At 37.8% G+C, this 26,119-nt stretch overlaps 1 protein-coding gene across 5 annotated transcripts in view; it reads left to right on the forward strand.

The window, feature by feature from the left end:
* eya2 (EYA transcriptional coactivator and phosphatase 2) overlaps positions 1-26,119 on the forward strand; it is a 41,679-nt gene that overhangs the window by 728 nt on the left and 14,832 nt on the right. For 3 of the 5 annotated variants that reach the window (XM_067458790.1, XM_067458786.1, XM_067458787.1), the window contains exons 2-7: positions 18,525-18,578; positions 18,692-18,725; positions 19,477-19,601; positions 19,683-19,799; positions 24,360-24,436; positions 25,920-26,112. In XM_067458790.1, the coding sequence (XP_067314891.1) occupies positions 19,499-19,601; positions 19,683-19,799; positions 24,360-24,436; positions 25,920-26,112 (490 nt within the window). In that variant the 5' untranslated portion in view covers positions 18,525-18,578; positions 18,692-18,725; positions 19,477-19,498. The remainder of the gene's footprint in view (positions 1-18,524; positions 18,579-18,691; positions 18,726-19,476; positions 19,602-19,682; positions 19,800-24,359; positions 24,437-25,919; positions 26,113-26,119) is intronic. The other 2 variants (XM_067458789.1, XM_067458788.1) reach the window with 1 other exon arrangement.

The following is a 26,119-nucleotide window of genomic DNA, read 5'->3' on the forward strand; positions in this document are numbered from 1 at the left end:
TCAATTTATCATTATTCATGTTCCTATTTTATTCCTATTTTATATTTTTACAAACATAAATGCACACGTTTAGAAAATGCTTGTTTGATTTGAACAAACTTTAAAAATATAGACTAGGCTTTTAAATGGTTATTAGTTTTAGAACTTCATATTTGAGTTGCTAGACAGAGATCAGCACCATGCATCTAAACACAAAATAATAATCTCAATTTGCCATTCATATTTTACAAACAGAACAATTTAAACAAGCATAATTTAAAAAGTTTAATAATATAAATACAACTAAAGATTAGTTTGTAGTTCATTGAGAAGACATTAGTGCAGATACGGTTCTATTTGTATTTTGTATAATTACAGAACCGTAAGGATCATTTCTGTTATTATAGTTTGACACAAAAGAATAACCGTAACAAAAACTCATTCCTATCCTGAAGCAGACATAAGCAAAACACCACAAAATATTGTCATCCGAGGCCTTTTCCCCATCAAAAACTGATTTATGGTTTCTTCTACTATAAGGTAAAATAAATGTAAATGTGCAATGAATGCTGTTCATATTTTTGCTTATGTGTTAAGCTAAACATGATTCTCTTGGGTTAAAATGCTGTGAAATATTGCTTCAGTTAACTACCTGGCATTTACGTCCAGTACAGTTTCGTTTCTGAAAGGAAAATGCCCTTTATTAAAGAAAAGGCCTATTATTAAAGACCAAATACTTTGATTTCCAGCTCTGAACATCTGTGTAATTCTTCCTTTAATTTATCCAACACATTTATTTTTTAAACACTGTAAAACCGCTCTTAGTAATTGCTTTCACTCACATGTTAGCAGTTTTAGTTTGTGCATACGCGTCTAATAATGCGAGAAAGAAATGTGTCATTTTGAAATGGCTGAAATCGTCATGTTTAAAGTCAGGAAGCTAATAAGGTTATTTTAGGGTACCTTGCTAAGCATTTTTCAAAGAGAATCATTCATCGAAGCTCTCACAACCCTCTGCTCAGTACATTGAGAACGCAGGTCACGACTGCACAATCCCACATTATTATCCGGCCAGGTCCACAGCGCTACAGTTCAAGCGATCCTCAACCGGACCCTGAGATCCAAAACCAGTTTGCTTACTTGCAGACGTAAAACTGATCCTGAACTTTCTCAACTGTAATGATTCTACCACCGGCATGACTTTGCAACACCACAAATGCGTCCAAGAAATATTGACTCATGCATGGCAACTCAGCGGATTCAGTTTTTCTAACAGACAACGATAAAGCAAATAATATTTCTCATTATATATCATACTGTATGCACAGGAATGCACTTATGTGTAACTTCTGTTGTGAATATGATGAACATTCACCATCTCTGCTGTTTCTTAGACATAGAAAATACAAATAGCATTATTAAATTATTCATATTAAATTTGGTTTCCTGCTGTCAGTAGAAATAGATCTGTTCACACTTGATTCCTTTCTAAATTCAAACCTAACCAAAAATGGAGTGTGTGAAGACAAACCTAATTCTCTTTACAATCACGGTGTGGATTTGGAGTACATGCAAGCAGCAGACATGAAGAATGCAACTCATGCATATATTTGTATTAATTAAAACGACTCATTTGAATCACGCTCCGTTTGAATCCGACATTAAAGCACCCATTCTCTTTTTCCATACCGATATTGTTGAATACACAGGCATCAAAGGTCATGCGCACAGGGGCGAGTTTGATTTAACGCTCTCGTTTTCAGTGTATAATAACATCAGCTCTCTTTCTGAGCTCGTTCTTCCTCTCTCACAGACCTCTCTTCCCGTCATGGTTCTGATTACTAACTCTAATAAATTGTGAATAAGCTGCACGATTCCTGGTCAAAAGCGAGGCCCGAGTTCCCCATCCTGAGCACCCCCTCCTAAGAAAACACAAATTAATTCCTAAAGTCCTCTGCAGCCAAAGGCTTGTGGAATGATAAATATTTTCATAGGAAGCACGGCTCTTCCTGAGCTTATCGGCGCTCGTTTCATTACGGGCCGGGCCGGCGTTAACCCCTCGGTTTTAGGGTGAGGCTGGAGGCCTTGAACTCTGCTTCTGCTTTGAATTGTCAACCGATCCTCTGCTTCCAGATGGAAGATAACCTCGCTCGTAATGAGCAAAATATTTAGCTAGCGCCCACAGAGGTGTTCCCGAAGTCTTGAGTCTTGAGCAACCCAATGTGATCGGCAGCGAAAAACGTCGCGGTTAACACACTGCCACATCATCATCACAGTCGCAGCTGTGGCTCTGAGGAATTTTCACTTTCAGGATGAAGGTACGAAGAGCAAAACCTATAATGCAAATCTAGGAAAAGCAGCAGGATTAAACAGTGCAGCAATCTTAACACTAATAGCAAACAACTGTTATTGTTGCTCATACTAGCCTTTTCCTAAAGCGTGCACAGCAACGGTCAGGGGCCCGGCGTCACATAAACCCTCGCTTTGATCAGACCACGCTGAAGCTCTAACCGTCTTTGATTACAACCAAAAATCCTTTTGTAAACCTCAAATGGTGAATGTTTCAGGTCCTTTGTGTTACTCCTGAAGGTTTTATCACTGACGGTTCATCATATTTGGCTTTCCACAGTGACGAAGAACCTGGAAAAACTTAAGAATTTTTTTTATTTCAAAAGTAAGGAATATTTTAAATGTTTGTTTTGCTATTAAGTCTTTGTTGAATGCAATCTATCTGTGAACTCTCTGTAAAACTAGTATGGTTGTTTTTAAAAATGTCTAGTAATAATGAACGAGATGAAAAAGCTCCAGAAGTTCATTGGTCAAAAGGCACAGGAAACATGAGGATACAAACTCAGTTTTTGCATTTCCTGATGTAAATGTGAGCAGTGCTTACCTGTGCAAAAGCCACTGCCATGATCCTAGGGTGTTGCTATGAAGCTGCTTTGGTGGTTGCTAGGCTAGGTGGTTGCTTAAAAAAACGTATAGTTCATAAATGTTGTTCCAAACCTGTATCCGTTTCTGTTGAACACAAAAGAAAATATTTTAAAGAATTGTGGTAAACAGACAGTTGTCTCCACCACCCATTGGCTTTTACAGTCTTTAAAGTCTCTGATATTCTGGTCTGTAGACAAGACTAGGGTTCATATCATTAACCAAAAATATAAGCAATGCTAATAGTAATGCTTGACATTACAATGTCCAAATATTGTGTGCATGGAGAGATTTTGTATGTTAATGTGAATACAAAACACACAGTTTTGCAGTTGCCTTTTAATCTGTCTCATACACACACACAGAGAAATGTTGGGTTTCCTGTTTTTTGGGGATATTCCAGATCTAGTGGTTTTTATACTGGACAAACTGTATAATCTCTCTCCCCTTAAACTAACACTGGCCCTAAACCTACACATCACACACAACTTTCAGCATTTTTACATTTTCCCTTTCCTCATGGGGACATTTGGTCCTCATAACGTAGGGAGTAACAGGACCACACACACACACCCAGAGAGAGAGAGAGAGAGAGAGAGAGAGAGAGAGAGAGAGAGAGAGAGAGAGAGAGAGAGAGAGAGAGAGAGAGAGAGAGAGAGAGAGAGAGAGAGAGAGAGAGAGAGAGAGAGAGAGAGAGAGAGAGAGAAGAGAGAGAGAGAGAGAGAGAGAGAGAGAGAGAGAGAGAGAGAGAGAGAGAGAGAGAGAGAGATCCAAACCCCTCCTTTTCCCTACAGTCTCATTCTTTCACCAAACAGCAGCTGGTTCTTCAGCTATTGCCAACCTTTAGTCCTTATCTTATATCTTAGACACACACACACACACACACACACACACACACACACACACACACACACACACACACACACACACACACACACACACACACACACACACACACACACACACACACACACACACACACACACACACATGTTGGTCTATGTGGTTTACAGGGACTCTCCATAGGCGTAATGGTTTTTATACCGTACAAACCGTATATTCTATCCCCTTACACTGCCCCTGCCCCTAAACCTACCCATCACACACACACACACACACTGCCCCTAAACCTACCCATCACAGGAAACATTCTGCATTTTTACTTTCTCAAAAAAACATCATTTAGTATGTTTTTAAGGCCATTTGAATTATGAGGACATTTGATATGTCCTCATAAACCACATTTATAGTGTAATACCAGTGTAATACCCATGTAGTTATACAAATTTGTGTCCTCATAAACCACATAAACAGGCTCACACACACACACACACACTTCCAGGCAGACATGAGTGTCACATGTATCATTGTCATGGAGTCATAAAGCAAAGTGTGTGTGTGTGTGTGTGTGTGTGTGTGTGTGTGTGTGTGTGTGTGTGTGTGTGTGTGTGTGTGTGTGTGTGTGTGTGTGTGTGTGTGTGTGTGTGTGCGTGCGTGCGTGTGTGTGTGTGTGTGTGTTAAGTTTGTTTTTCAATGTAGGTCCCCATGAGGAAATAAACTTCAGAATAAATCACACAGAATAAGTTTTTTGAAAATGTAAAAATGCATAAAGTTTAAGAAGAATATACAGTTTGCACAAGACAAAAACAATACATCTGTGGAGAGTCCACAGAAAGATAGTAAACCAGATGTGTGTGTGTGTGTGTGTGTGTGTGTGTGTGTGTGTGTGTTCCAGCTGCTGTGATCCAGTGAATTAAATACTTTACATATGTAAAGTGCTTAATTTGGTACTTGATGGATGCAAACTAAAAAAATAGCATTATTCATCCAACAAATGAAGGCCGATATGAAAATAGCATACAGTTAAATTACAGTGACGACTGGCTGATGGCAACCAAGCAGAACTTTCAACCCTCACACCACACACATGCTGTTATACCTTTCAGTCCTATAATATAAATAATGCTTATATTATATCATATTTTGTATGACATTAATTGCATTAACGGCTCGAGCCGCTGACAGTCTAGAACAACAGAACCCAACACGCAGTCTCAGCAGTGAGTAACACGACATCAATCAACATGTGAATCATTAAGAGATTTTCTCTCTCATAATCAATTTCCGAAGGTGGCGACTGAAAATCTTGGATCATATACAATCTAAACAAATTAGGCCTTGAATAAGCTGAATCGTTCCTCCTCTCTGCACGTCGAGCGCGTTTACACATGCTAAACACCTTCGGGGCAAATAAGCAGGACATTTTTCAACAGGTTTCTTTGATGAAGTCATATATCATTTAGTGAGTGTCCACAACAATGCAAGTTGTGGATGTTAACATTTGCAGCTTACCGTGTCTCAAGGTTAAAAGTTCAAGACTACAAACTGAATAAACTGCTTAGTCTTCCTGGGTTGTGCATGCATTATGTAGACGGCGCACGGCTGTTTTCCAAGTCAAACAAGAAGAAAACTCAATTCTTGGATAAATACAACTTAAGCTCCATTTGAATAGGATATACTTAGGGTTAGTGATCTGAACAAAGCCCAGAACCAAAGTGTAACTTTTCGTCTCATCCTGTAGCTTGCATGCTATGTGCTTGAGGTGTGCGATTACTTTTCTGATTGGATGATAAATCTTGCCTCTGAATATCATTGAGACTTGGGCTAATAAGCAATAAGAAAATAAAATAAAATATTCAGACAACCTTAGCAAACATGCATAGCAAAACCCTGGCACCACCTCTCATAATTTCTTCAGAAATGTAAAAATCTAGCTTCGACACTGAATGAAAAGCATGTTTACAAGCCTAAAATATGATTATACACTTGTGTAAAATATATTAAGTATATTTGTTTAAAAAAAAGTACTCAATAATGTACATTAAAAGAGCAAACTGAATGTAATGATTTTAGACACTTTAATTAAATGAAAATGCATTATAGTTAACATTTCTATTAAATACAATTAGTGCTTTTTTGACCCACTTAAGTAGTTCATCTTTATATGTATTTTTTCATAACTACCTCTGTTGTCTTTTTTAATATGCTTAAAGTATGAATGTACTGACAGGCATTTTCAGTAAACTGAAATATACTTTCTATTGAAACTTTTATGTCACGTATTTAATATTTGTTTGATGGTGAATGATGAAGTTGCAATTTAGTGCATTTTTAAATGTATTAACTTCAAACACTACGGTTAAACTTATAATGAAGCACTAATAGTGTGTTAATTAACACATAGGAATATGAACAACAAACAAAACATTTTAAAACACGATTAAATAACACTTTAATGACATGATTACAAACACACTGTCATGACAAGTCATGTCATGGCATACTTTTAAACATTTGAAGTTCACTACAAGTGCACATCCGATACAATTAAGCACACTTCTTATTTACAGTGAAATGCTATCCCAGAAAGGTTGCGTTGCTCAGTGCTCTTTCGTTGTGCATGTGATTTGCATGCACTGAAACCACACAGCTCGAACTGTTTTAATGCATTTCGAGCCTCCGCACTACAACAGGCCAGATGTGTTACCTGGGAAGAGAGTCCCTCATAAGATGGATTCTGGGAGGTCCACCAGCTGTCCCCATGTGTGACCCACGTCTCGGGGCAGCGCTCCAGGGGTGAAGGGTCCAGCAGACCTGGAGGGTGGCGGCAGTAGGGATGGGGGGTAGGATGAGAAATTGGGAACCGATGGGGCGATCACTGAACGAAGGGGGTCGATTACACATAAGACAGGCTTTTTTTTGGGTGGGAGAGGCGATCCTTCCATACAAGCTGGCATGAAAGGTGGCTTTCTCCTCTTGGAGGCTGTCATGTGGAAAGCAGAGCCCACCATGGCAGGCGGTTAGTGTTACACACAAACATGGTGGCCAGGAACACGCGGGCTAGGCTTTTTAATAACAGAAGCCAATAAATTAAAAGTCTATCTGCAGGATGGGAAAACTGATAGCTTGGTGTTACTCAGAGAGGAGGCCTTTCCTTTCCGTCGTGCTAATCCGTTTTACACTTTTCCTTGCCGACAAGTATTGTCATGTTTCTGGCTGAAAAGCAAAGAGCAAAAGAATAAAATGATTTACGAATAATTGAGTTTGAATACAGAAATGTAAAGTTTATATGGATTTTCCACATTATATTTTGTGAGTGCTAATCTGTTTTCTTTGGTGTGTTTTTGGTAACACTTTATTTTAAGGTGCCATAATTACACGCAATAACAAGAAAGTATGCATAAATACACGTAACTAACCTGAAACCAAACCCTATGTTAAGTAGTTAATTAGTATTACTCAGTACCTACTTTAGTTAGTACAATGTAACTTCATTAACTATTAACTAGTTGCTTATTATCATGCACATTACTGGGATATTGGCTATTTGTAAAAAAAATAATTAGGTCTCCAATTGAAATTTTTCAATTGAAAATCTGTGAATTGATGCAATTCAATTCACAGAAATTTATTTCGGCCAACTAAAAATTTTAGATGTGATCAGTCACTTGAAAATTTTCAATTGGAGACCTGATTTTTTTTTTTACAGTGTACTTATAAAGCACATATTAATATTCTATATGACCATATTCTATATCCCTTAATCCTACACAAAACGTAAACGCTACAAAAACTACCTTACTAAATATTAATAAGCAGTAAACTAGGAGTTTATTGAGGAAACTTTCATTTTTTGAAGAAAGAGTGAATTGTTTTACAAATGTTTCAGTTTGAACATAGGCGGGTACGATGCTTGTGCAATATACCGTATTAACATAAATATGGAGTAAACAAAAAGGGAAAAACAGCTGCTTTATAATATTAGTTTGGACGGTTTTGAGTCACATTTTGTGTTGCGTAACGCAAAGCTGTTTTTGCACTGATGTCAGACTTCATTTATTTCGAATAATCTTATCTTTTGGTTTGTGTCCATCAAGTTTCAAATAAAACGTGCCTTTCATTTATAAAGTTTTTAATTCACTAGATTTTCCAAAAATAGGGGCTTACCACATGGTTATGTAAGACATAAACCGTTTTTAATTCTCAGCAAAAATAACCCTTGTGATTTATACTGTTACCATTATCATGATTTTGGCCGCTTACCTCTATATCGTACATGACATCATTGCACATATATCTTCATTGTGTCCGTGCAACACTTATCAGGGTTCCCATGCTCTGCTGCGCTCCAGCATTGATGAAATCCCCGGACAGTGATGTAAGCGCCGCTGCATCTCCAGAGACCATTACTAGGCTGTTATAGCCCCCCCATCGCTCCATTAGCGAACTAAAGAGCAGACGCGTGTGGCCGGCCGGCTTTATTTACGACAGTCTGAGTTCAAAGGCTGCAGACAGGCTTGAGCCCCAAAGGCAAGTGGCCGTAGACGGTTTGTGTGTGCGTTTCACATGGGAAACACCATTTAGTGCATCAATTGAAATGCTCCCAAAGTGTGCACAGCAAGTGCCCTCAGGTTCAACACAAGCTAGAGTAAGTTTGATGCTTGGATAAGAATATTTACCTGAAGTCAACTGCATCAGCGAACTATAACAAGATCTCAATGACAGTCACTTCTACTAGAGTTTTCGCTGTGAAAAGGATTTCAGCTGTTGCATCGCAATGATGTGCAGAAAAAAAGGGTTGCTGGTGAATGTAAGACGTTTACAGCATTTATCAGCATCTGTTGAGCTCAGGCACTGAGATTAAAACTTGGATTTGCAAAATATATGCTAGGGAACTTCGTTTTGAATGCAAAAGAAAATCTCTTGCAACTTTTTCAGATTCTTGAAAAAATTAGATATATTCATAAAATGAGTGGGGTGTATTTTGTGTCTTTATTGTTGAGTGGCTAAAACTGACCCTAAAATATGTGAATGAACACAAGAAAGCATGACAAAATTACTCAATTTGATTTTCAATCTTTAAAACATTTTTTGTATTAAATGCCTTACTGAGCAATGAAACGATTGTTACTGAACAATAAACCCTTTTCATATAGACTGTGATGCTTTCTGTGATGTTTTCACAGGTCACAATGTAAATCTAAGTAATTTAAAAAAAGAAATTTTAATGTACATTACACACACACACACACACACACACACACACACACACACACACACACACACACACACACACACACACACACACATATAGACAAGTGTGGCAGAGCATACTGTATATAGATATAGCATCTGCTGCTCAATACTGTACAGTAATATTCTGTATTATCTCTATGAAACAATAAATTAATATTAAATTCCAGACAACTAGTTAAAAGACCAATATGTTAGATTTTTGGAATAAAATATCCAAAAACCACTATATATTTTGCTGAATTGTGTACTAACATTACCCCCAATGTTGCAAGCATGTTTAAATCCAGAGAAATAAGCTATTTTAACCAGGACTCGGACCGTGTTCGTGAATGGCCTATCAGTTTATTAAACGTGAGCAACTGTTTGGATGATTCATGGACAGAAAATGAATCATTGTTATGTAGCTCATATCGTTTAAGTCTTGTTTTCTTGATTTACCTTGAGAAGCGTGTTTTACCATGCCTAATATTGATCTCTTACTGCAGTGTGAACAAGTGTCTCATAGTAACACTGAGTGAATGCACAGAGTAGCATTATAACACAACTCTCAACTCTCAATATGATAAAACAGCGCTGCGTTCCCCCGCATACACGAGCGGAAGACGCGGAAACCCTCGTCTGCGGCAGAATAAAAGCTCTTCCTTTGTTCTGAATAAGCAACATCTAGCGGTGAAAAATGACATATTGTGGGTTTAACTCTGCTGTGTGTGTATTTCTAATAAAACAGCCGAGGGACTGACAGTAAATTTGCCATCTTTCTCTCTTCTAACCACTGTAATAAATCTTCAAATCATTTTTTCCACTTTTATAAAGTTGCTGAAATGCTGTCGTGGATTTTTTTTTTCTTTTGCTGTTGGAGCAAATGGGAACACAAACATTATATCTGTAGTTTCCGTTCACCACTATGAGGGCTTCTTGGAACCCTGTTAGTGTGAAAAGGGTCCGTATTTAGCCAGCTCTCATTTTTGTAGCCTCACTCAAAAAAATGACTTTTTGAATTTACTTTAAAAATATGTCAAGTGGTTGCACACAACTATATTGAGCAATTTTTACAAATAACAATTTAGTTATATGATCAAAAGAAATTCAAGTAAAGCTGGCACAATTTCTTTTTGTATAAATACAAACCTTTTGAATTTGTCACTGACACATAATATTTATATGTGCCGTTTACTAAATGAGGTTATGTTCAATTTATAAAAGTTTATTATGTAAGATGAACACATTAATCAATTTAATTTGCCTTTAAAACTTTTAAATAACAACAAGCATATTTTTAGAAATAAAATGCAAAAATAACCCATTGGATAAACTAAAAAAATTAATTGAGAGCAGGAATTCCATCCAATGAATTTGAATGTTTGTTGAATGAATTATGAGTTTCCGTTGCTTAAACACACACACACACACACACACACACACACACACACACACACACACACACACACACACACACACACACACACACACACACACACACACACACACACACACACACACACACACACACACACACACACACACACACACACACTCTTCTGCATAATGGTAACCACAAAATGACAGAAACATAACTGAACATTAAACACTAACATAAACTAACAACATCTTTCCCTTTCCTGAAAAACACATAAAATAACACTTTAATCCCTACATTTACACTCCTAGCGCAGTCCATTGCAAAGCATGCTGGGAACTACAGATCCACTGGCCAGTTAGTGATGTCAGCACAAATATTTATAGTTTTAACACAATTTAATTAAGTAAACTTCAGTTTTAAATATATTAGGCTGATTGAACCAAAGATATCTAATTTCGACACTATTTAATTAGGTAAAGTAAACATAATTTAAATGTATCTTATCTATGAAGGGCCTGAATCATTTTTTTGAGTTCTGAATACCTGCCCCACTGATCCCTCAGCTTGTGAGTTTAGAGGAAAAGAAAGGGCAGATGGCTGCTCACAGTCTGCCTGTAGTCACGGTGGAAATACGAGGGCTGCAGAAGTGCTGCATTGTTTCAGCGAGGTCACAGTGTCTGGCGTTTTCCCTTCAGGCACTGCAGCGGTCACCCGTGGCCTGCGTACAGCGCCATATGGGATATAGCCCTCAGCTACCGGCCAGAGAGCAGTTTGGTGGCTTTGATTGAACGCTTGAGAGGACAGTTCGGCTTGGAGAGCTCACTATAGATCACACGGCCATATGGCAAAGCTACAGCTCATGATTTGTTTCAAAGATAGCCAACCTGCTCTCTTAACCCGGTCATAATGCTCCTGTCAGGACATGCAGGGTATAGAGCAACAGTCCATTCATTTTCTCCACAGGGAAACCGATAACTTAATAACCTTTAAAGACAGACCTACTGTGAGGTAAGAGGCTGTTAATATGCCTTTGTTGGTCGTCAGCCCCTATTTCAACTTATTTCTAAAAGACTACATTACCTATGATTCTGCAGAGAAATCTCCACTCTCGGCAAAAGAACCCTTTGGCTCCGCCCACTCATGTGAAGCACTGTGAATGATGTAATCTAGTCAGTCTCTCTACGCTCTCAAACTGCTTATATGTGTGTTTGTGTGTGTATATACACTATATATCTAGCACTTTGAGATTTTGTTTAATATAAAGTGCATTATAAATAAAATTTATATATATATATATAAATATAAATATATATATATATATATATATATATATATATATATATATATATATATATATATATATATATATATATATATATATATATAGTGAGCAAAATAAGTATTTAAACACCCTGCTATTTTTGCAAGTTCTCCCATTTAGAAATCATGGAGGGGTCTGAAATTGTCATCGTAGGTGCATGTCCACTGTGAGAGACCTAATCTAAAAAAAAACAGAAATCACAGTATATGATTTTTTTTCACAATTTATTTGTATGATACAGCTGCAAATAAGTATTTGAACACCTGTCTATCAGCTAGAATTCTGACCCTCAAAGACATGTTGGTCTGCCTTTAAAATGTCCACCTCTACTCCATTTATTATCCTAAATTAGACCTGTTTGAGGTTGTTAGCTGCATAAAGACACCTGTCCACCCCATACAACCAGTAAGAATCACACTACTAATATGGCCAAGACCAAAGAGCTGTCCAAAGACACTAGAGACGAAATTGTACACCGCCACAATTTTGGAAACAGCTACAGGGAAATTGCCAAGCAGCTTAGTGAAAAAAGATCCACTGTTGGAGCAATCATTAGAAAATGGAAGACGCTAAAGATGACTGTCAATCTCCCTTGGACTGGGGCTCCATGCAAGATCTCACCTCGTGGGGTCTCAATGATCCTAAGAAAGGTGAGAAATCAGCCCAGAACTACACAGGAGGAGCTGGTCAATGACCTGAAAAGAGCTGGGACCATCGTTTCCAAGGTTACTGTTAGTAATACACTAAGACGTCATGGTTTGAAATCATGCATGGCACGGAAGGTTCCCCTGCTTAAACCAGCACATGTCCAGCCCTGTCTTAAGTTTGCCAATTACCATTTGGATGATCTAGAGAAGTCATGAGAGAAAGTCATGTGGTCAGATGAGACCAAAATAGAACTTTTTGGACATAATTCCACTAAACGTGTTTGGAGGAAGAAGAAAGATGAGTACCATTCAAGAACAACATCCCTACTGTGAAGCATGGGGGTGGTAGCATCATGCTTTGGGGGGGGGTTCTGCACATGGGACAGGGCGACTGCACTGTATTAAGGAGAGGATGACCGGGGCCATGCATTGTGAGATTTTGGGAAACAACCTCCTTCCCTCAGTTAGAGCATTGAAGATGGGTCGAGGCTGGGTCTTCCAACATGACAATGACCCAAAGCACAGCCAGGATAACCAATGAGTAGCTCTGTAAGAAGCAAATCATGGTTCTGGCGTGGCCTAGACAGTCTCCAGACCTAAACCCAATAGAGAATCTTTGGAGGGAATTCAAACTCAGTGTTTCTCAGTGACAGGCCAGAAACCTGACCGATCTAGAGAAGATCTGTTTGGAGGAGTGGGCCAGAATTGTGCCATCCTGGTGAAAAACTACAGGAAATGTTTGACCTGTGTAATTGCAAACAAAGGCTCTTGTACCAAATATTAACATTGATTTTCTCAGGTGTTCAACTATATATATATAATTGCATTTATTTTTATATTCAATTTAAGTTTTAATAATTTTGTCATGTCCTTTTGTTAATTTTTTTAAATACATCTATTTAACTTTATTTTTATTTCAGTTTTAGTTTTAGTTATTTTAGTGCTTAACTTAAAATTACGTTTATAATTTTTGTTTAAGCTTAAGTTTCTTTAAATATTTATATTTTATTTCAATTTTAATACATATGCATATTTTGCAATAAACTTAAAATGCATCATTCCTAAAAGCAATATTCTAAAATCAGTAATTTTATATTTCTCCATCATTTTGAATTAGATTGTCATTTGCAATGCTCCATGGGATTGTAGTTCTTTCCCTCATTACAATGTTTCACGCAGTTGGCTTGGTTCGTAGCTTATAACTCTTTCACAAAGACTTTTGAAAATTCCGGAACCAAGGCCGTTTGAGGCGCAGCCACTGTTGAGGGCTTCATCTTGTGATGAGTGTTCGTCAACTGGTTTAGTTTCACGACCATGTTCACACTGGGTAAAAAGAGATATACATGTGAAAGCGCATGGTGATGCATGATGTAAGGCGTTGTGTGGAATACGATAGCCGTGAAAGACGCCAACGCTAGCAGAACAGCAGCGAGGCCAGGTGAAGCGCCGTGGACCGGCCGTGCCCCGTTCGGGGTTTGTTTTAGCTCAGTTTACCACTGCGAAAGGGGGTAGAGCGTTCTTTCCCATGCCCTCTCACTCCGGGACACACTCATACCAGGAAACACACTGCGCATCGCAGGAACTCTGGGAGGAAGTCAGGACTCCGCTGGGCGGCCCGTGTCAGCCGTCTCTGCTCTCTCTCTCTCTCTCTCTAGCCACGTTTATTTTCTTGGGAAACATTTTGTTAGGAGTGGTGCGTCAGCAGAGCAGGTGTGATGAAAGCATCAGTGTGAATCGCTGCATCTCTGACCTGCAGAACACTGAAGCTCTGTTTTCTGAAAACAAGCACAAATGTGTGAGAGCGTGTTTATATCAAAGTCAAGGGATCATCGGCTGTACTTACCCTCATGTTGCTGCTAGAAAATCATGTTGTTTGTGAAACAAGGAGTTATTGAGCAAAATATTTGTACGATTTTAGTATTATTTATGTACAGTATTTATTAGTATTTTGAATTATATTTTAAGTTTTCAAGCTTTAGTCATTTTTGTCATTTTTATTAGTTTTTTTTTATACATTTATATATTATACTATTCTAAACATTTTTCTTTTAAATTTGGTACTTTACTTATGTTTACTTAAAATTGAATTTGGTCAATTTGTGCATCCTCAAGTAAATTTCAAATATGGAATAAAGTAAACTACTTAACTAAGTTAAATAAATAAAAAAGTAACTTCAAGCAGTAAAAAGTTGTTCAGTAATTTCTACTTTCCTTTGCAAAATTTTTTTACTCAAACAATATAATACTGAATCAAACCACACTTTTAAAGTGTATGCTTTAACATTGAGGTAAATATTACAACAGATATTGTGTAGACAACATATTTGCATAATAGTAGTAACGTGACACCTGAACACAGAGACCTCAATACTTGGTACACAATACACAATGACGGTAACATTCGATGGATCGTTTTTAAATATGAATGTGTCATTTTGAGTTGAAAATAAACTCCAAATGTAGCAAAATTGCAATTTACTTAACCTAACAACAAAAGCAATGATATCAGCGAAAAAAGTCAACCTTATTCATGATGGGAACACCAGTATCAAGTTTGAATAGATGAACTCACTTGCACGTTTTTGTTGTTGTTTTAGTTTATTTCTGTAGTATTAAAAAAAAAATAGCTTAAAATGTTAATGTAGATTTTAGCTTAAAATCTAATATTTCAATTAACAATTTCTATTAATGGTTGTAGTTTTAGTTAAAAACACTGGATGATGCTGGTGTCTACTGTAAAAATTACAATTAAAAAGAAAAGAAAAATGTCTAATTAAAGTTGTCAATATAACTTGTGCACATGTTTTTTTCAAGTACAATTAGCTCTCGAATCTTGTTCATGCTTCCATACGATCACTATGCGAGAACCTAGAAGTTTGCATACAGTGAAATGTGCCTTCATCTAAACATAACATATAAAAACAGAAAAGCACATCCTGCTAATGGCTTTAAAAATATTCAATTGAATAGTTGTCATACAGTTTGTGGAAACTGTTTGGAAACACAATTGCCTAATATTTGACCATTCTGAATTGATCAGCCAGGTCGATTTTTATTGCAGGTAAATTTGTCAAATAAGCTTTCTTCTCATTTCAGCAAGTTTGTATGCTGATATTATATCAACTTTTTACATGCATCGTTATCAGCAAAGGAAAAACGTATAACTATCGAATACCATCACATGAACGTATCCCCTTTAACACGTCAAGTGATTGAAGCTTTGCTGTCGTTATAACAGTCACATGATATGTTTCTTTCAGTCTTAAAACGCACTGTACAGTAGTGTCGCAACTGTTGAGAAAACAGAGCGAGCAGCAGCGAGACATTGTCTTTGTTTGTTTTAAACATTTGCTGGGTGCCGCCCGACCGCAGCCGCCAAAACATCGCTCACCTCGCTGCTGTCTGAACTGTCAGATTAATTAAAAAAGATCTGAATCTGGCACATGGCGATATGTGTTAGAGTTCAGCAGTGATGTAAATCACACATGCACATGCCCACTCTTGCGTGATTGCATGAAAGCTCTGGTTTTAGGTCTTATTTCACCCCTTCCTTTCCATCTTTGCTCCTGACAGCAGCTGCTCACGTCAAGCGCCTGACAGATGGAGGAGCCCTGAGGGAGAAGTTTAGAGGAAGACCACATCATTGTGTTTCTATTTTGTCAGACGCGACCTTAGTTTTAGTCTGTGGACAAGGACCAGGCGTCATGAGATATTTATTCTGGTACTGCAGTAGTTTTCTCAAACGTTAACCAAATACGATCCGATGAGCCTCCCAGATAGCAGCGAGAGGACAAATACAGACTTAACCTAAATATAAGCATGGTTTTCTGTCTTGTCTTGACACACTTCCAATGGAAAGTTGGAGTGGTATCGCAATCAAAAGTCAGAGATCTCAAAGTAAACTCAAACATTCGTTGCACATTATTTTACAGTACGTGTACTTACAGAAAGTACTGAGCAATATAAGGTAAATACATGGGTTTGGATAGGTCTAAACCTCTTTTTTAAGGGTTAGTAGCTAGTTATTACCCACTTATTGTAATTATTTTATACTACGGGGTTGTAGAATGCTTGATTCTGATTGGTTGATGAACATTCTAAGGTGTGCAATTATTTTCAAGGAAAGGCACAGCTAAAGTAGTTACAGCAGGTTTTGAATGAATTACAGCTCCATGTCACTTTTTGAAAAACACTTCTTTGCCAGATTTCGGTTATTTCAAAGGTCCTTACAGCCGACAACAGCAAAAGAACCAAAACCCACCAGGACACTCAGCATTCAAATACATATAGTAAACAATAGGATAAAATCACAAAATATCTTCATGTTTTTGCCACAAAATTACATTTAACTATGTTCTGACAGCACATACTCTCTCTTTCTCCCACTTAAACGCGCGCACACACACACACACATACAGTATGGACACACACTTGTGTTGTCAGCACAGCTCTGACGAGTTTATCAGTAAAATAGTTCAGCAACTAGCACAGTATAACAGCGCTGTTTTTGAAGCAGATAAACTTACGCTGCATTCGCACATGGCATACGCACCAACGCTTCTCATTTACTTTGAATGGGTGGCGTCATGCGTTGCTGAACTAAATTGTGGGTTCCGTTCCGTTGCGTCAACTTTGCTTGTGCCAGAAATTAAATAGTTTTCAACTTTAAGCACCAACGCAGGATTGTCAGCCAGTCAGATAACCTAGCACAGAGGCTAGCCAATTGGCACCATTAGAGTAAACACCGGAAAAGTAATATAATTGGCTGTTGTCACTATGACGGTCACGTCAGCAACAACTTCAGACACGGCCTCTCTCAAGTGTTGACACAGACACCCCGTGTGAATGCAGCGTTACAGATTCACTATTAGTAGAGATGCTGCTGCCGAACATTGAGACAAACAGAGACTATGACAAAGGAATTCTCTCTCTCTCTCTCTCTCTCTCTCTCTCTCTCTCTCTCTCTCTCTCTCTCTCTCTCTCTCTCTCTCTCTCTCTCTATCTCTATCTCTATCTCTATCTCTATCTCTATCTCTATCTCTATCTCTCTCTCTCTCTCTCTCTCTCTCTCTCTCTCTCTCTCTCTCACTGCATTAATAACTGCATTAGTCTGCTATCAGTGGCTCAAACCTGTTACTACCTCTAAACGGAGGCTTAAAAAAACTTTTAAGGACAAAAACCTGATATGTGTTGAAATATATCATCGGAACAATGTTTTGAGGTGTCGTAACCGTAGTATAAGGGGGATAATTGACTCCAGGATGTTGAATTACCCAAACATTACTTTATTTTTCACAATTTTATAGCTCTTTAGTTCTTCTTCTATGTTTTGAGATAAAGACTACATTAAACTAAACTAAGCTGAATAATGAAGCTATTGAGATGCTTATTGCCGAATTGAAGTCTTAGTTATTGAAGTGAACTGAGGTGAATAACGTCACCATTGTCTTTTTTTAGAGCTGTGTTACAGCTGAATTTGAATTAGCCTCATATTTGACGAAGTTTGCATCATTGATTCTGTTATTCATCCGTGAAGTTTCTTTGAAACAATGTGTTGTGTATTAAGTGCTGTATAAATAAAGGTGACTTGACACAGTTGAAACGTACTGTAAAAAAAATCCTCTGGGTTTGCAAAAAAAAAGAAAAAGTCTACAAACATGTCAGCCAAGGTTATTGGCGGTGTTTCACCCGCATCTTTTCTCATTTGCATCCGTGCAAACTACCCACAAGCATTTACCGCACCTCGACATTACCAGCTCAGAACAGAGACAGTTGCATTTCTACCATTTCAGGTACGAGAACAGCCAGCGTCCTGAACCGCTGCCATGTCATGCTGCCTGCGGTTTGCTATGCCACATTATGCCAGGTTTAAAAAGCAGGTTAGGCATTGTTCTGTTCCAGGAACACAGTCCTACCGAGCCGGTTTATACAAACAAGCGTTTCACTGTTGTCTGTATCTCAGAATTCTAATTATGTGTGTTTTTGGAAACCGCAGGTGCCTCGTCATTGAGAAATGCTCACCTTGGTTTTTTTCATGTGCAAGGCATGATTAGACATGAATTACGCTTTGTGCATTTTTGTGTTCTGGGTACTTCTTTATAATGTACTTTCGATATGCGTGCTGTTGGACCGAAGCCCGATGTGCTTTTTCGGTCACGTATTCCTAACAAACAGGTCTGTCATTTTTCAGGAGAGCTGACAGCTGAACGTGTGCAGGCGGAAGTACAACGACAGACAGCAACAGGTCTGCATGAACTTCACACTTTACCGTTTGGATTTAATGAACTTCCTCTAGTGCATTTGTGCTGACTCAGATGTTGAACAAAGGTTGAACTTGTTTCTTTTGTTCACATGCAGGAGCCACTCGACCTACACATTGATTTTAGGCCATGTGAGTGATATTACCTCTAGTTTTACCCAAAGCTATTCTTGTAAAGACACTGGGCTTCACTTGTACAAAAAGTTGCAAAAATCATCATTCTCAAAATGCATTTAGTTTAGAAGCAAAACTATATAACATTTTGTTTTGTAGCCTGATTGGCATTTTTTTCATGAGAACAAATGTCTGTGCAAATTCATTCACTTCAAGGTGACAAATGTCTTATAGTTTTACAGTTGATATATGATGAATTGTGTTATTTTAATTCAGCAACCTTTTTTTCCTTTTCTTTTTTTTAATCCCCTTAATGATTCCGGTTCCACAATGAGTAGGAAATAACGAATGATTTTTGATTCTTTTGTCCAATTCATTAAAAAGAACCAGTTCATAAGAGTCATTCCTCCCTAAATTAGATTCAATTTAAGGATTTGGATTCTTTAATGAATCAATTGATGATTTTTTTTTTTTACAATTCTTTTTTATTACTTTTTAAGAATTGATTACTAATGAGTTTGACTTATGTCTGATTCATTCAAAATGACCTGCACATAAGAGTCAGTTGCACAAATGACTCTCATGAACCGGTTCTTTTTGATTAATTGATCATGAGTCAGCCTCAAATCGGCTCATACGATTCATTTGTTTGCATAAGAGTTGATTAATTTCCATTAATGATTCAGATGTGTGTGTGCGTGTGTCCTTTAGAATCTAGTTATTGTAAAGATTTGGTTTCTCTAACTACAGTGAACTCTTGTTTTCACAGAGCAACTGTCCTCAGATCAGTCATGGCTGCTTACGGGCAGACGCAGTACAGCCCAGCGTTACAGCCGACAGGCCCTTACACACCGTACACACACCACGCACAGGGCTACAGCATGACGTCCTACAGTGAGTGCTGTGTCATTTCACAACCACCCTAAATAGTGCACATCACAGCCGATTTGACATCTCTTTCTCTTGCCTGATCAGATATTAAAACAGAAGATGGGTTGAGTCATTCACCAGGTCAGAGCAGTCTGCTGGGATACACGGCGAACTTCAGCGGGACGCCGCCCAGTCAGGCGCTGTACAGCTACTCCACACACGGTCAGTGTCACAGACGCTTCTTATCTGTATGGTGTTTTAGACCTTAAATTGAACCATAAAGGATCACAGCATGAGAGGAAATATGTGCCGTCACCATGCAGAGAAAATAAGGAAAAGATTGTTTTTAAAAAAGGTGCATTTTTTTGTGATAATTAACTGACCTCTAGTCCCGCTTGGCATGTTTGGTTTGATTAAAACGAACCCTGTTGCACTTGCTCTGTTAGAGCGGTTCAGTTTAATAAGTGTGAACGCTGCCATCTGAACCACACAGGTGGAGACGGCTGAAAAGATGGGTCTCGCTCCGCTTCCAAACCAACTCTGGTGCGGTTCGACAGAAATATGAACGCAACACGGACCAAAGACATGTAAACGAACCAAAAACAGGACGTGATGTCACAAGATGTGACCCTAAACAGGACAGAAAGCTCACGCATATCAGTTTTTTCTCATCATAAACTCATAGATGTTGCCCATCACAGATCGGTACAGGCGTCTGAATCGCGTCAGATCTTGGTTTGTGTGTGTGACGGAGGGATTCCTGACACTGTTTTGACTCCTTTAGACGTTTTATAAGCTCTTCACGAGTTCTCAACCGGTCAAAATACCATCATATGTAGCTACGCACATACGACAAGTGCATTCATATTCTTTAATTACTGATTTATATTTGCTCTATTTTTGTTACAATTTACATGACCGTGCAAAAGAAAACTATTTCAATTCCAGTAAAAGGCCCAGATTTACTTTGTAATCTGAAAAGCAGATTTTATTTTATTATTATGTGTATACTGCGGTTCAAAAGTTTGGGGTTGGTAAAAAATGATTAATGTCTTTGAAAGAACAGCTGCTTTCTATGTGAATATATATATAGTAAAATGTCATTTATATTCCTGTGATCAAAGCTGAATTTATCATCATTACTCCAGTCTTCAGAGTCACATGATCCTTCACTAATCATTCTAATATGAGGATTTACTGTTTAAGAAACATTTATGATTATCATTAATGTTAAATACAGTTGAGCTGCTGCCGCTTCATATTTATAGACAAACTCTACATTTCTGTTTGGAAAGTTTGAGCATTTATTTGAAATATTGTCCATTCTTAAAAAATAAAAATAAAAAAACTGACGCCAAATGATTGAATCATATTGTATGTCATTAGATGTTAGAGATAATTAACAGACATCATGTCAATATTGCAGAAAATAACACTGATATGGAGATCAGGACTGACAGAAGAAAAGAGTGTGAGACTAACTAGCACAGAAATTGCTTGCCGAACAGTCTGCAATATATATTATTAACAGCATTATACAGATTAGAATCATTATATAAACATGATTGCCCGGCATTATCATCAACCAGAATATTATAATATTTTTGCTGATATCGCCTACAGCTCTCCCTATAAACAAATACACGTTTTTAAACATCTATGTGTGGTGGATAAATCCCCACAAAAACACACAGAAATGTTTCAGGTGCCGTCTACAGTCGACCCCCCCCAACACACACACACACACACACCTGTTCCCCATTATCCGCGGTCTGGGCTCTGGCGTCAGGCGTCTCTCTCTTTCTCTCAGGAGGTCAGAACCTTTCTCCGTTCTCTTCCACAACACGCTGGCCATTGGAGGAGTGTGTTTGTGTGGGAGTGAATGTCAGACGGGATCTGAGCGTCGGATCGCAGTCAGTCACCCTTCTTCTACCCGCAGTCCTGATTTTGCCACCGCAGTGTGAAATTGACCGTTCTCGGTCAAGGTCAAAGGTGAAGTGGCACTAGGCACGTCTTCAGGTTTAAAGGAATAGAATCATTCACTAGTCATCATCATTTACTCACAAACCGGCATGACGCTTCTTCTTCTAAGGAACACAAAAAGAGATGCTTTTCATGTTTGTTTTTTTCATGCAGTGAAAGCATATGATGTACATAACATCCTAAAAGGACAGAAATGCAACATAAATTTACTGTATAAAGTTTGGTAACACTTTTTGATTCTACTAAGTATAAGTAACTCCACAACTACATGTCAACTAGCCATCATTAGAGTATTAGTAGACTGTTTAATATCGACTGACATTCTACTGACTATAAGTAACTTTGCAAGGACAACTCAACTTATTCTACCAACTAAAACCCTAACCTAACAGTTCACTATAAGGAAAGTTACTTATAGTTAGTAGAATGTCTGAAGTGGACCGTTGAAATTAAGTTTAACCTAAAGTTGTTTTTTTCATGAAAACCACGATAGCTTTTTGTGAGGTTATCATTTACTAAAACTAAAAAATGTGTTAATTGAAAAAACCCTGAAATCAAATATAAATATTAGATAAACTTAAACTTAAGGAAAATGAAATGTTGCCTTTGCAACTAATTTAAATAAGATAAAGTTAAAGCACTTAAATTACTAACCGGAAATAATGACCTAAAACTAAAATAGTAATATAAGAATAAATAAAAAATAATTAACAGTAAAAAATTAAATAAATATGTGATATAAATAATACTAAAACAACACAGACTGAATTTGAATCATTATTTGCTTCTCTTCCGCCAACACATGCAAAAATGTTTGGTTTCATGAACCGCACCAAAGTCTTGCCAAATGTGTAAATGATATTTAAAACCTACAGTGAATATTTACCCGAATATCAGTCTGTTCCTCACTAAAAGTCATAGTCTGACTTCAGAAGACCTGAAATAAAGAGCACATGTATAGTGAAATGGTTTTATGATGCTTTTAGTCCATTTGGTGCGTGAAAGCAGTTGGTCACTATGCTTTGGTTGTATAGAAGACAGCAGCTCAGACTGTCTAAAGAGCTTTAGTTTGCGTTCCACGATAGTTATATTAGTTTGGAACTAGTAAATAAACACATTTTTCCCCTCTAATGTTCAAAAGTTTTGGATACATTTTTTATAGAAAGAACTTGATATTTTATTCTGCAAGGACATATTAAATTGGTCAAAAGTGACAGTAAAGACATTTATAGGGTTACAAAAGATTCTGTTTCAAATAATATCATCCAAGCTTTCTGTAATTGAAAACAATAATTGAAATCAATAATTGAAACAACATTAGTTTTTACTGTTTTAATCAAATAAATGCAGTGTGTGTGTGTGTGTGTGTGTGTGTGTGTGTGTGTGTGTGTGTGTGTGGTAAACCCTACGTCCCCACTAAGATGGCAATATTTGAAATATTTGTCCTTGTAGGGACATTTTTTGGTCCCCATGAGGAAATCATAATGAAGTGATGTCATTTGAAACGGTAAAAATGCAGAATGTTTTTTGTGATGGGTAGGTTTTGGGGCAGGGGCTGTGTGTGTGTGTGTGTGTGTGTGTGTGTGTGTGTGTGTGAGCCTGTTTATGTGGTTTATGAGGACACAAATTTGTATAACTACATGGGTATTACACTGGTATTACACTATAAATGTGGTTTATGAGGACATATCAAATGTCCTCATAATTCAAATGGCCTTAAAAACATACTAAATGATGCTTTTTTGAGAAAGTAAAAATGCAGAATGTTTCCTGTGATTGGGTAGGTTTAGGGGCAGGGGCAGTGTAAGGGGATAGAAAATACGGTTTGTACAGTATAAAAACCATTACGCCTATGGAGAGTCCCTGTAAACCACATAGACCAACATGTGTGTGTGTGTGTGTGTGTGTGTGTGTGTGTGTGTGTGTGTGTGTGTGTGTGTGTGTGTGTGTGTGTGTGTGTGTGTGTCCCTTTTAAGGAACGACTGCAAACAGACTAAGCCGCAGACTTTGAGACAAAGTCGTAATGCACAATGACATCTACTTCCTGTCTGTCTAATTAGCATAATCGATGAGTTATTAGTGCCATAGCAGATACTATAATCTATTAGGTATTATAGTGATTTACTGTAATTCATAAGCACCCCGAGACATCATTTCCTGTAAAATTGTCTGCTCGTGAAATGGATGGATTTCTAATGGGTCTGGGAAAACGCGGTTACTACGTCTCGCGCTACATCTCGCCGGCCTCGTTTGATTTATAGGCGAATTCCAACAGGAGACCTGCTGTAGCATGAAATAAATAACCCTTCTCCGGGTGCCAGAGGTCCTCGCGTTTCACCGCTGTGGAGAAAATCAGAAACACGGCCGCGCCGTCCGCCCTCGCCTCTCCCTCCCCCTTTGAAGACTTTTGGTTCACTTCCTTCGAGATTTCGTGCTGTTTTGACAGAGTCATTTATCTAGGGCAGGTTTCAGAAAGAGAACGAGCCGGGATGTGAAGGGGAAGAGACAGACTAAAGGAAACTAGACGGGTCTGGAGAAAGACGTTCCGGCCCTGAAAGTCCGATAGCGAATTTGCTCTGGGCTCCACGCTGCCCTTTCTCACCTGAAGGGTTTTCGTAGTCATAAATCAAGCAGACGTTCTCTGAGCGCTTTAAACGTGTCTATATTTCAGCAGCCGCTGCCTGTCGTGTTTCCTGCGGCCTGTTTGTGTTGGATGGCGAGCTCTGGAGCGTCAGGGCCAGTCTTTACCACAGTCGGCTCGAAGTACACTCTTAAACTAGCTTTGTGCTTCTTTTCCAGGCGGCAGCATTTCTTCTGGAATTTTCCAGGGTGCAAACAGCATCACAGGCTCAACGCCGTTCAGTCCAGCGCAGCAGGTGGGTCACGTTAGGAAAACCTTCACTGATGTACTGCAACCACCCCTGGAGATGTGATATACTGCTCTACCCTTCAAAAAATAAGTCACGTGGCTACAATATATCCATAATTATAACACAAGTTTCACACTGCAAAAAATGCTTTTCTTACTTAGTATTTTTGTCTTGTTTCTAGTCAAAACATCTACAAATTTATAACAAGAAGTATTTACTAGACAAGCAAAAGTAACGTTTTGGGAAAAAACAACTCAAAACGAGTTTTGCTTAAAATAAGTAAAATAATCTGCCAAATTAATGGGGTAAGCTAAATAATCTTAATTCAAACTGAAAACAAGATTATTTTCCTTACCCCATTGGCAGATTGTTTTACTTATTTTAAGCAAAAACTCTCTTCATTTTGAGTTATTTTTTTCCAAAACAGGACAATATTTTTTACTTATCTATTAAATGTTTCTTAATGTGAGAATTTTAGATATTTTGACTAGAAACAAGACAAAAATACTAAGTTAGAAAAGCATTTTTTGCAGTGCATTTAAGCCATCGCTGTGAAAAAAGGATTTGTGAGTGTGTTTTTGTCTCGTTTTCCAGGGCAAATATCGAAACATTCTTAAGTCAAGACGCATTTGCTTGAGAAGAAGTGACTTGGTTTCTTATCAAACTTAAAACGAGAACAAAATGTCCGCCCGATGGGTCAGAAAAATAATCGTAACTGTTCATTTCTCTGACCCCGTTGGCAGATATTAGTTCTTGTTTACTCACTTACTTTGAATCAAGTCAGTGTATCTTGAATGTTTAGATATTTGTTTGAAGACAGACGTTCTGATGATACTTAATATTAAATATTAAGGGAAAATATATATAGTAGCAGTCAGAAGTTTGGAAACATTACTATTTTTAATGTTTTTGAAAGAAGCCTCTTCTGCTCATCAAGCCTTCATTTATTTGATCGAAAAACGGTAATATTGTAAAATATTATTACACTTTAAAATAATTGTTTTCTATTTGAATATACTATAAAATGTCATTTATTTTTATTATCCAAAGCTGATTTTTCAGCATCATTACTCCAGTCGTCAGTGTCACATGATCCTTCAGAAATGAAAACAATGAAAAGTTCTTCTGAAGAATTTGTTAATCATACTTAACTGTTAATTTCAACATTGGTTAATATTAATTAAGAGACCTGACATGAGCTGACATGATCTAACAATGAACAGTTGTATTTTAATTAACCAACATTAACAAAGATGAATAAATACTGTAACAAATGTATTGCTCATTGTTAGTTAATGCCTTAATTAATGTTAAGTAAGGGGACTTTTGTAAGATGTAGTGAAGGTATATGAATTTGGTAAGTAGACAGCCATCAGTCGACTAAGGAACTGACACAATAGAGTTTAGATGAACTGAAATTCAAAAAATGAGACATTAAAGTAGTATATGTTTGTCTGAGATTATTCATTGATGTCATTGCCTCCATCAGGATTTCTCAACATATTCTAGCTACAGCCAAAGTCAATATTCGCCTTACTACAACACACACTACAACAGCCCGTACATCACCAGCAGCAACATCACACCCTCTGCCATCACCACGGCGATACCCTATCAGCACACAGATCATCCCGCCCTATCGACCAATCACAGCCCAGAATCCCACACAGGTGAGCTCTATGGTGAGAA

The sequence above is a fragment of the Pseudorasbora parva genome, chromosome 12 (genome assembly GCF_024679245.1).
Source record: "Pseudorasbora parva isolate DD20220531a chromosome 12, ASM2467924v1, whole genome shotgun sequence".
Classification (NCBI taxonomy): domain Eukaryota; kingdom Metazoa; phylum Chordata; class Actinopteri; order Cypriniformes; family Gobionidae; genus Pseudorasbora; species Pseudorasbora parva.